This window comes from Delphinus delphis, chromosome 20 (genome assembly GCF_949987515.2).
Source record: "Delphinus delphis chromosome 20, mDelDel1.2, whole genome shotgun sequence".
In the NCBI taxonomy this organism is placed as follows: domain Eukaryota; kingdom Metazoa; phylum Chordata; class Mammalia; order Artiodactyla; family Delphinidae; genus Delphinus; species Delphinus delphis.
This window is the reverse complement of record NC_082702.1, coordinates 58,752,358-58,762,288: the sequence shown is the minus strand read 5'-3', so window position 1 is coordinate 58,762,288 and position 9,931 is coordinate 58,752,358. Positions and strand designations below refer to the sequence as shown.

General features: G+C 60.6%; 1 protein-coding gene across 1 annotated transcript in view; it reads right to left on the bottom strand.

Annotated features, from left to right (window-relative positions):
• Positions 1-5,501: 5,501 nt before the first annotated feature.
• The window catches only part of ACSF3 (acyl-CoA synthetase family member 3), a 63,945-nt gene continuing 59,515 nt past the window's right edge, over positions 5,502-9,931 (bottom strand). The window contains exon 10 of the mRNA XM_059998819.1: positions 5,502-5,688. Within this exon, the coding sequence (XP_059854802.1) occupies positions 5,619-5,688 (70 nt within the window). The 3' untranslated portion in view covers positions 5,502-5,618. The remainder of the gene's footprint in view (positions 5,689-9,931) is intronic.

The following is a 9,931-nucleotide window of genomic DNA, read 5'->3' as shown; positions in this document are numbered from 1 at the left end:
TGCTCCAAGGGGGAGTGTAAGCTGGGTCTGGTCATGGGAGAGCCCGGAAAGCAGGAGGAGTCCCTGGGGGAGGGGCGTGGTCCCCAGGCTGGTTAGGACCCCCCCCACACACGGCCTCGCCCCCCAGTCTCGTTCCCGGGCAGCCGGGGCTGGGGACGCGGAAGCCTGGGGTCCAGTCTGGCTCTGGGCCCTGTGCAGGAAGTTGTCTCCGCTGACCTCTTGTGTCTGAGCCCCGAGGTCCCGTCCGGCGCTGGTCCACCCCAGGCTGCAAGGGCCAGTTGGCCTTCCTTGCCCGTGGACCGGCTCCTCCAGAAGAGCCCTTATTCCTGGTGGACTCAAGGCGACGGACCCTCCAGGCGCCCCCTCCGCTTACCAGGCCGCCAACCCCAGGGTTCAACCCTTCACCACCAGCGGACCCTCCCTCGGGTCCTGTGCGAGTGGGAGGGGCTTGAGGTGCGGGTCCCGCCACCCAGCCCAGTGGGGCCATGACCTCCCCTCCCTGGGTGGCCTCCTCTGTCTCTGGTGGGACACGGTTGGGCACCTGTGAGCTGGGAGGAGGGCAGCGGCTCCACCGGACTGGGGTAGGATTGTGAGGGAGCGTTGGGTGAGGGGGTGTGGGGTGTGGGAGGGGGCGTTCCAGCCCTGGAGGTTCATCCACCCATCTAGGGATTTTCAACTTTCTCTTGATAAAAGGGGGGCACCGAGACTTTCAGCAGAGAAGTGAAGCTGTTATAACTTTAGAAATAAAGTGCAGTGACATTAGAACAATACCGTAATTGTAGTGTAATAAGAATCATTATGGGGACTTCCCTGGCGGGCCAGTGGTTAAGAATCTGCCTTCCAATGCAGGGGACGTGGGTTCGATCCCTGGTCGGGGAACTAAGATCCCACATGCCGCGGGGTAACCAAGCCTGCGCACCACAACGAGAGAGAAGCCCGCATGCCACAACTAAGACCTGACACAGCCAAAAATAAACAAATATTAAAAAGAGAATTATGTGTAAAAGTGTGCAGGCTTAGATAAAATTGCACACAAGTACACCCCCAGTAAGGCCCAGTGTTTAGTCCCCATAGTCCTATGAAGCAGGGGCCTCAGTCCACGTGCAGATGAGGACACTGTGGCCTAGCAGGCATGGCAGGGATGGCCTCCCTGAACCTGTGAAGACGTCACGTTCCTTGACAGAGGGACCCTGAGGTGGGGAGGGGGTCCTGGATTGCCTGGACCAGCCTCACCTATTCACAGAAGCCCTTAAGAGCAGAGAACGTGCTGCCCCTTAAACGGTCAGCTGGAGCCAGAGAAATGCAGCAAGAGAGGAAACCAGAGAGATTTCAGGTGCCAGGCGGACAGACACGTGGGTGCAGGAGCGGGAGACCCACAGTCAGCGGAAATGGGGCCCTCAGTCCTACAACCCTGAGGAGCCCGAGTCTGCCAAGGACCTGGATGAGTTTGAAGAAAGCCGTCCCCTGAGCTCCAGGTAAGAGCCAGCCCGGCCGACACAGAGCCTTCACCCCATGTGACCGGGAACAGACGACTCGGTAGAGCCCACTCAGACGACGGACCTAAAGAAACAGTGAGGGGCTTCCCTGGTGGCGCAGCGGTTAAGAATCCGCCTGCCAATGCAGGGGACACAGGTTCGAGCCGTGGTCTGGGAAGATCCCACATGCCACGGAGCAACTAAGCCCGTGCGCCACAGCTACTGAGCCTGTGCGCTAGAACCCGTGAGCCACAACCACTGAGCCCGGGAGCCACAAGCACTGAGCCCACGTGCCAGAACTACTGAAGCCCGCGTGCCTAGAGCCCGTGCTCTGCAACGAGAAGCCACTGCAAGGAGAAGTCCGCGCACCGCAATAAAGACCCAACGCAGCCAAAAAAAAAAAAGAAACAGTGAGATAAAGCTGTGGTGTTTCAGCCGCTAAGTCTGCAATAACTGTTCTGGCGGTGTGGCCGGGTGAGCACCTGGGCCACTCAGCTGGTATTCAGCAGGCGTTTGCTCGCTGGGCTCACTGGGATAATCGCATGACCCCGCGCCCCAGCACAGCCCACCCGGGGCTCCCATGCACACACCCATTGTGCAGGCGAGGGTCAGCTAGCGCCGTGTGGCTAGGGGACGGCCAGGTGAACGCAACTTCTCGGGCTGCCCGCCCGGGGTTCAGGCTCCCGTGTCCAGGATGGGACACAGAAGGGAGGGAGCAGAATGCCTGGGGGTTCAGGAGGACCGAACAGGAAGGACGTGACCCAGACACGAGGCATTGGCCTGGGCGGAGCACAGGGTCCTCGTAGATATGAACTGGTGCCTGTGCTCATCGGGTGGAGGTGCCCAGTGGGCAGCCGCAGGTAACCACAGTCAAGGGCAGCAGTGTGCTCCGGGAGGCCCAGGCACTGATCTCACCCCACACGTGGCCTGTGCCTCTGGGGCCTCATTTTACCAGGCAAGGACCCAGAGGCCAAGGTGACACGGCCAATACAGGTGAGGCCTGGCCAGGAGCCTGGGCAACCGGCTTCAGGGCCCACGCCCTTTCCAAGTTCAAGCCTGGTCTGGAGGTCATGAGAGAGGCTGGGTGGCGGCAGACACTCCCCCACAACCTCTCCCTCCCCTCCTCCCCACTCCCATCCCTCCCTCCTTCCGAAGTTCCCCTGTGCCAGGCCCCTTCCAGGCCCTGGGGCATCAGCCCTCATAAGTCTGCCCTCCCAGGGGAGTCAGGCACCGACAGACCCTAATGTGATGAAGCGGCACGAACGGGGGTCCTCAGTGGAGGCAGGCAAACGTGGGGCGGATCTGGAGGGGCCCTGAATCCCCGCCTGGCCCCCATGGCTTGGATGGAGCAGTGGGGCCCTGCAGAGGGTTTCCTGTCCCTTAAATGGGTCCCAGGGTCAGAGGGGATGGTGGGGTGGGCTGGAGCGTGGGGAGTGCAGAGTGTCACTGCCTGGGTCCTCTGGTGGCCAGGGCACAGCCGGGCGGGGCCTCCCAGGACAGCAGAGGTCTGGGCTGCCGGCAGGTTTGGGGGCCTTGCCTGTTCAGCAGCACGGTGATGGCCCCCCCCCCCCACCACCACGGAACAGTCATTCTCAAACTACGCTTCTAAAGTCTTGGGTGCTCAAAAATACGGACGGACAGACAGACAGACAGATGGACAGAGACAGAAGAGAAGCTGGGTGTACCGGCGGCCGTGAGAACCGGAAGCCGGGCTGGAGGCCCTGGGGCGGCAGACTCTGTCCCAGCCTGCCCCAGGGCTGTACCTGAGCTCCAAGCCCCCACGTGCTGGGGCCGGGGTCCCTTCCTGCCCAGCAGCCCTGACTCGGGGGATGGAGGGTCCCGCCAGGCACTGGAGCAGCAGGAGACCAGGGGTCCTAGCGGCTCCCGCCATGCCCGGAGGCACCAGCAGAGGGCAGTGTGGCTCCAGGGAAGGCCGGGCGGAGGCAGTGGTCTGGTCCTCCCACGTGCTGGCCCTGAGGTCTGGGGGCATGGCCTCGGCCAGGTGGCACCTTCGTTGGCCGAGCCAGGCTGCCCCGCCGGAATCCCGAGTTCCTGAGGGCCGTCCAGGCCCCGGGCCACGGCAAGGACCCGCGAGGTTCAGGGGCGCAGGCCTGGCCACACTGACGGGGGTTCAGGCAGGGCAGAAAACAGAGGTCTCTGGGCTCGGGTGGTCAAGCTTGAAGGCAATTTGTAAGCATAACTGTCACCCCCAGAGGGTGGCTTTCATGGAAAAACCCACTGCAGTAAAAACCTTCACCAACGTGGGCCGGGGCCAGGGCACCCAGGCACGCATGCACCCCAAGACTCCGGGGCAGGGATGTAGGCCCCCGTCCTGCTCATCCCAGGGTCTCAGGGCGCTGAGGACCAGTAGAGGAGGCTGTGCCGGCTGTGCCTGAGCTGGGATCAGGGAGGGCAGGCGCAGGCCCTGCGGCGGGTGCGAGAGCCCCACAGGGCGTGCACACCAACCAGCCTGGGCCTCCATCATCACCCACTCACCAGCGTCTTCACTCCCAGCTGGCCTGGGGGGCAGCCTGTGCCCGTGGGCCCCGGCAGTCACTGGTGGAGCAGGGCATGCGGGAATGTCGTCGGGGAGACCCGCGGAGCTGCCTGGGACCTGGCAGCTCTCGGTTTGGATTTGGGGCTCCTGGGGCCGTAGGAGAGGCCTCAGTGAGCCTGTGTCCTGCACACACATCACGTCACAGCCCTCACGCGCCAAGTCACATCTGCACCCTGGTGCATGGCCCGGGCTGCGGAGGGTCCTTGTCTGGAAGAAGCTGGGGTGATGGGCTCCGGGCAAATGAGGCCGCCCAGGGGCTGGTCTTTCCTGGTCTGGGGGCAGGGGAGGGGAGGCGGGGGGCTGTCTCCCAGCACTGCTGGCTCCTGGGGGCTGCAGGACAACCGCCCCCCTCATCTGCCTCATGGCTCTTCCCATGCGGCCCAGAGATTCCACCAACACAGCTGCTCCTTGGCACCTCCCCAGTCAGAGTGGGTGAGAGCTGGGAGGGGTGGAGGGGTGCTGGCAGGGGAGGGGGACATGTGGGGCCCCAGGGGGGCTCCAGAAGGAACGTGTCCCCAAGCCCGCCCAGGCAGCGCAGCACCCGCGCATTCCCCAGCCCGCCCCACTGGGCACCAGCACCACTGTCTCTCAATCAACATCAAGGGAGCTGGTGACAAATTTGGGAGCAAAGAACCCCGAGCAGCCGCATAAATCACGTTAATGGCCGTTCAGATTAGATCGGGCGCTGTAACAGACACGCTGCTGCCTCTCCGGTCCCCTCCACCCCTGTGCGCGGGGGAGGCGCACTCAGCAGGCACCGCCCACGCGCAGGCTCTCCTGGGCCCGCCGTGCGTCCCTCTCCAGGGGCGGGCTGAGGAGGAAGATGCGGGCTGGGGGGCTCAGGAGCCTGGGCCCTTTCTGCCGGCCTTTCTCCTCCAGACAGAGGGCCTGGGCAGGACGGCCAGGGAGAGGCCTGCACAGGCCGGGGGCTGAAGCGCCGGCCTCGCCCAGCCTGCGGCCTCCTCGCTTCTCTGGGGAGAATCGCACGTTTCAGCCACTCTCCTTGGTCCTAATGCCCGGATCTCTCCTGAATGCTGGGAGCTTGTGCGCACCTTGCAGGTGCCCCCGAGCCCCCGCTCCTCCCCCCACGCTCTCCATCCAGGCTGCTGAGCTGGAACCCCGACCTTCCAGACTCGAGTGCGCTCTGGCTCCCCCTCTGGCCAGTCCTCTCCCCGGTCCCGCAACCTTTCCAGAAGTGCTCTGGCCCTGCCCCTGCCCCAGGCCCTAGGGGCTCTGTCCTGGGGGCGTGGGAGTGAGGCAGACACTTACTGGCCTTGAGGACAAAGAAAACCTCTCCGGCACGGAGGAGCAGCGCCGCGTCTTCTGCCCAGACAGCCTGTCATTCGAGAGTGAGAAAAAGTAGAGACTCACCTACACCTTCCGCGGCGGTTACTGAAACAGCTACTGCAGAGAATTATTCATTAAAATGAAATCCGGTGAGCCAAGAAGTTGATCAAATGTCAGTAAATTTAATGATTGACCGTGAAAACAAAGCCTATTAATTTTTGTGTCCAAAACAAAACAAAACTGAAATGCTACAGAAATATCAAGACCGCGGAGGAGGAACTTCCCTGGCGGTCCACTGGTTAAGACTCCAAGCTCTCACTGCAGGGGGCGCCGGGTCGATACCTGGTCGGGGAACGAAGATCCGACATGCTGCACGGCATGACCAAAAAATAAATAAATAAAGATTAAAAAAAAAAAAAAAAAAGATGGCAGAGGAGCAGGTATTGGGAGCCTCATCCCAGCCGTAGGGGAGCCCCGTGCTGCATTACTGCGAACAACTTAGACTTTGTAGCAAGTATCTAAACGTTTTAAGGTGCTCAAAGAACAGAAATTTAGTTTATAATTTCCAAATAAGCAAAAAGAAAAGAGTACAGAATTTTCTTAAATCTTTACGGAATTTGTTACAATATTGCTTCTGTTTTTATATTTTGGCTTTTTGGCCATGAGGCATGTGGGATCTTAGCTCCCCAACCAGGGCTCGAACCCGCACCCCCTGCATTGGATGGCGAAGTTTTAACCACTGGACCGCTAGGAAAGTCCCAAGAAGTTTATCAATACAATGAAAGAGAAGGCAAAACAACAAATGCCATATCCCTAAGGTGGCGGCAGAAAATGCAAATGGGAATTGTAGAAATAAGTCTAAAGACATCAATAATCATAATAAATGGACTACATTTGCTCACTGAAGGAGAGACAGAGGGACTTCTGTCGCAGTGGTTAAGAATCCGCCTGCCAATGCAGGGGACACGGGTTCGAGCCCTGGTCCAGGAAGATCCCACATGCCGCGGAGCAACTAAGCCCGTGTGCCACAACTACTGAGCCTGCGCTCTAGAGCCCGCAAGCCACAACCACTGAGGTTGTGTGCCACAACTACTGAAGCCCACGCACCTAGAGCCCGTGCTCCACAACAAGAGAAGCCACCACAATGAGAAGCCCGCACACTGCAACGAAGAGTAGCCCCCGCTCGCCGCAACTAGAGAAAGCCCGCGTGCAGCAACAAAGACCCAACGCAGCCAGAAATAATAAATAAATAAATTTTTTTTTTTAAAAAAGAGAGACAGGAGTTTAAAACACCAGATCCAGCTGTGCTGCTCACAAGAGAGAGCAAAGCCACATGGGGGTGGGTGGGAGGGGGATGAAGGAACCCAGGGATGGACCATTTAAATACCAACCCCAGGGACTTCCCTGGTGGTGCAGTGGTTGGGAATCCGCCTGTCAATGCAGGGGACACGGGTTTGAGCCCTGGTCTGGGAAGATCCCACATACCATGGAGCAACTAAAGCCCATGCGCCACAACTACTGAGCCTGCACTCTAGAGCCCACAAGCCACAACTACTGAGCCCACGCACCACAACTACTGAAGCCCGCACGCCTACAGCAAGTGCGCCACAACAAGAGAAGCCACCGCAATGAGAAGCCTGCGCACCGCAACGAAGAGTAGCCCCCACTCGCTGCGACTAGAGAAAGCCCGCGCGCAGCAACGAAGACCCAACGCAGCCAGAGATAAATAAATAAAATAATTAATTATAAATAAATAAATAAATACCAACCCCAGAAGCCGGATAGCGGTACTGATCTCAGAGAACGTGTGATTTAACAGGAAAACGCAAGTCACAATCCATCAGAATAGATAATAATAAGGTATGAGCGGGGCCTGGGCACCTAGAACTGGAATATCAAAGGAAGAGCTGCCTCCTGAGGAAAGAAAAGCCGCTGTGTAGGGGCACAGGAGGGCCCCAAGTTCCAAAGCTCAGGAACCCCTTGGCCAGTGGGGAAACAGGGAGCAGACAACGTGCTCCAGTCACCCCCGGTTTAAGAAATTAAGTCAAAGAAGAAAGGACCCATAGTTTGGAGCCGGGTGAGGACGGGGGTGCCCAGGTGGGCGTTAGGAGAACAGCTAGGTGGAGGCCCGTGAGGGCGGGTCCAGCCAGCCACCAGGAAAGGAGAAGCTAAACAAAAGGGTACTTTAACCAGATGCACAGGCAAGATTGATAAGGGACTGTGCAAATAAACCTGGAACCTGGAGGAAGTGCACGGTTTTACAGAAGATCCCAGGTCATCAAATGGAAGTAACGAGTTTGAATAAACCAGTAACCACTGAAGAGCCCAAATTGGTCACCAAAGACAGCCCGGCCCGAGGAGGCTGCCGGCCCTGAGGGTCCCAGGGCCCACCTCCACCTCCTTCCGAGCCCTAAGTAAGACGGGCCCAGTCTCACATCCAAACGCCCCCGTGAGAAGCGTGTCGGGATTCAGAGTTTTTCAGATGTTTGGCACACGGAAAGCAGCCCTTTCCCCCCTTTCCTGTTTGCCCACTTCTGTCCCCTCTACACTTAAAAGAACCTAATTATAGGAATGAGATCACCAGGCAACTGAAAGTAACTCCTGACTTGTGCTCTCCTGAACGCACACCTCGCCTTGTCTACTGCGCTGATTCTTTTCCTAGATGAAAAGAAGTAAGAATGAAGAAGCAAGCAGTGAAAGAATGACCAGCTCTCTACCCCAGCAGCCCCCTTAGCAATCCTGCTGGAGACCACGCGGGCAAGAGAACGTGTGAAGAGTCAGCCAGCCTGCTCGCAATGAAGGAGGCAGAGCCAACCCCCCCCCGGAGAGGCTCACGGCCGCCTCAAGGCCTCCGCCCCGCCAGTGGGCGGCCTTGGCGAGGGCTGCGGAGCCCTGCAGGGCATACCCCCAGCCTGTGCCCAGGCCCGCAGCTCACCCGCCAGCCGCCAGCCCGAGGCCGGAGGGGCTGGAGAGCCCCGGAGAGAAGGCCGCCATCCGCCTCTTACCTCGCTCTGCACCGGAGGCCCGCCGCCCCGCCGACCGCCGGCCTAGCGGGACCGCTAACCACCGCTCTGAACAGCCCGCGTCAGCGGTCTCGCGGTAACCGTTGCCTAGTAACTAGGCGCGCAGCAATGGCCGCGTGCTAAGGGCTGCGCGTTACTGCACTCCTGCCCCTCTCCACGGGGGTGACACTGGGCCTGCGTAGGGGGCCAGGACGTGGACAACTCTGGGGGCCTCACGGGTGGTCCCAGCATCCGAGGGCGTCTGGGGGACCTCAGGCACCGGCAGAGGAAGGCCCGGCTCCCTTGGGACAGCCCTGCTGTTGTGGCGTCCACGCTCCCGACCAGCCCTGGGGTGGGCTCTCTGTCCGGGGACACTGGTCCGGGCCTCCCCGAGATGGGCTGTCGTCGCTCGTGGGGCCTGGGCTCCCCCTTCCTCCTCGCCACGCCCTCCCTGGGCTCCGCCCCCTCACAGCACAGGGTCCAGCGGGCAGCTGCCCACCTTGGCTCCCACGGGGAGCTCAGGCCTCCGTCCTCGGGCGGAGCCCTGAGGGGGCAGCAGCCTCACGTCACAGAACAGGGGGGCAGGGCGGGGGGTGGCGCAGGGGCGCGTGGGCCCTGAGGTGTCGCGGTGTCAGCCCTGACATTTCTGCGGCCGTTTCAAGCCCGCCCGACCCCCGGGGTCTCCTCAGCGGGCCCTCTGCGCATCTCACGCGGATGCTGAGCTCTGGGGAATAAATGCAGGCAGACGGCAGCAGAGCCTTGAACACCCGGCAGGTTTATGTCCGGAGGGAGGGACGTGGCAGGTGCGGACCCTCCACCGCGGGCCTTCCCCCTGCCCCCGAGGGAGCGGCGTCCGAGGAGCAGCCCCTGCCAGGCGCCCTTATCTTCCCACTGCCTCTCAACATGTCCATTCCCGCTGTGCCCAGGAGGCCAGCCAAGCGAGATCCAAGCACTACGGGTTTGACAGAGCCCAGGGTGCCCGCCCCTGGCTTTGGTTTGGGAGTCGAGCGCAGGGCAACACGGAGCCGCCAGGCTGAGGCATTTCCAGCCCCGGGAACTTTCCCAAAGCCTCGGGACCTTCAGCCATGCTGGCTTAGCAAGTGGGTCTCTGTCTGTCTCCAGGGCCAGGCCAGGGCCCCCGCCAGGCTGGGCTGGACCCACGTGAGGAGCGGCAGAGGATGGACCTGGCCCGAGGGCGCCGAGGAGGCAGGTTGGGCAGGGGCCAGGCCACGTTCTGCATCCCGAGGGACGTGGTCTAAGAGCCTGTCAGCGTCCCAGGCCGGTCTTGTTCTCGGTCAAAGATGACCATTATTCTTCGGAAAGTATTTTGTACAGACGATAGCAGAAGGCAGATGATGGCGTGAACGTTTTCAGGAATCACATTTTCAGTATCAAGACAGACAGAGTCAAACCAGTGGGATGAGGTAAAGATCTGGGGACGTGGGAACTGATTCTTCCCAGGAGCTCGTGGTCCCCAGGTCCCAGGACACGAGGACAGCAGGAGCCACAGTGTCCGGTGCTGCCCTGAGAGTACTGGGCTGCAGGCCAGCGCCAAGCCCGGAAGTCTGGCCTGCTGCACAGGCGGGTGACCAGTGCGTGTCCAGGGCTCG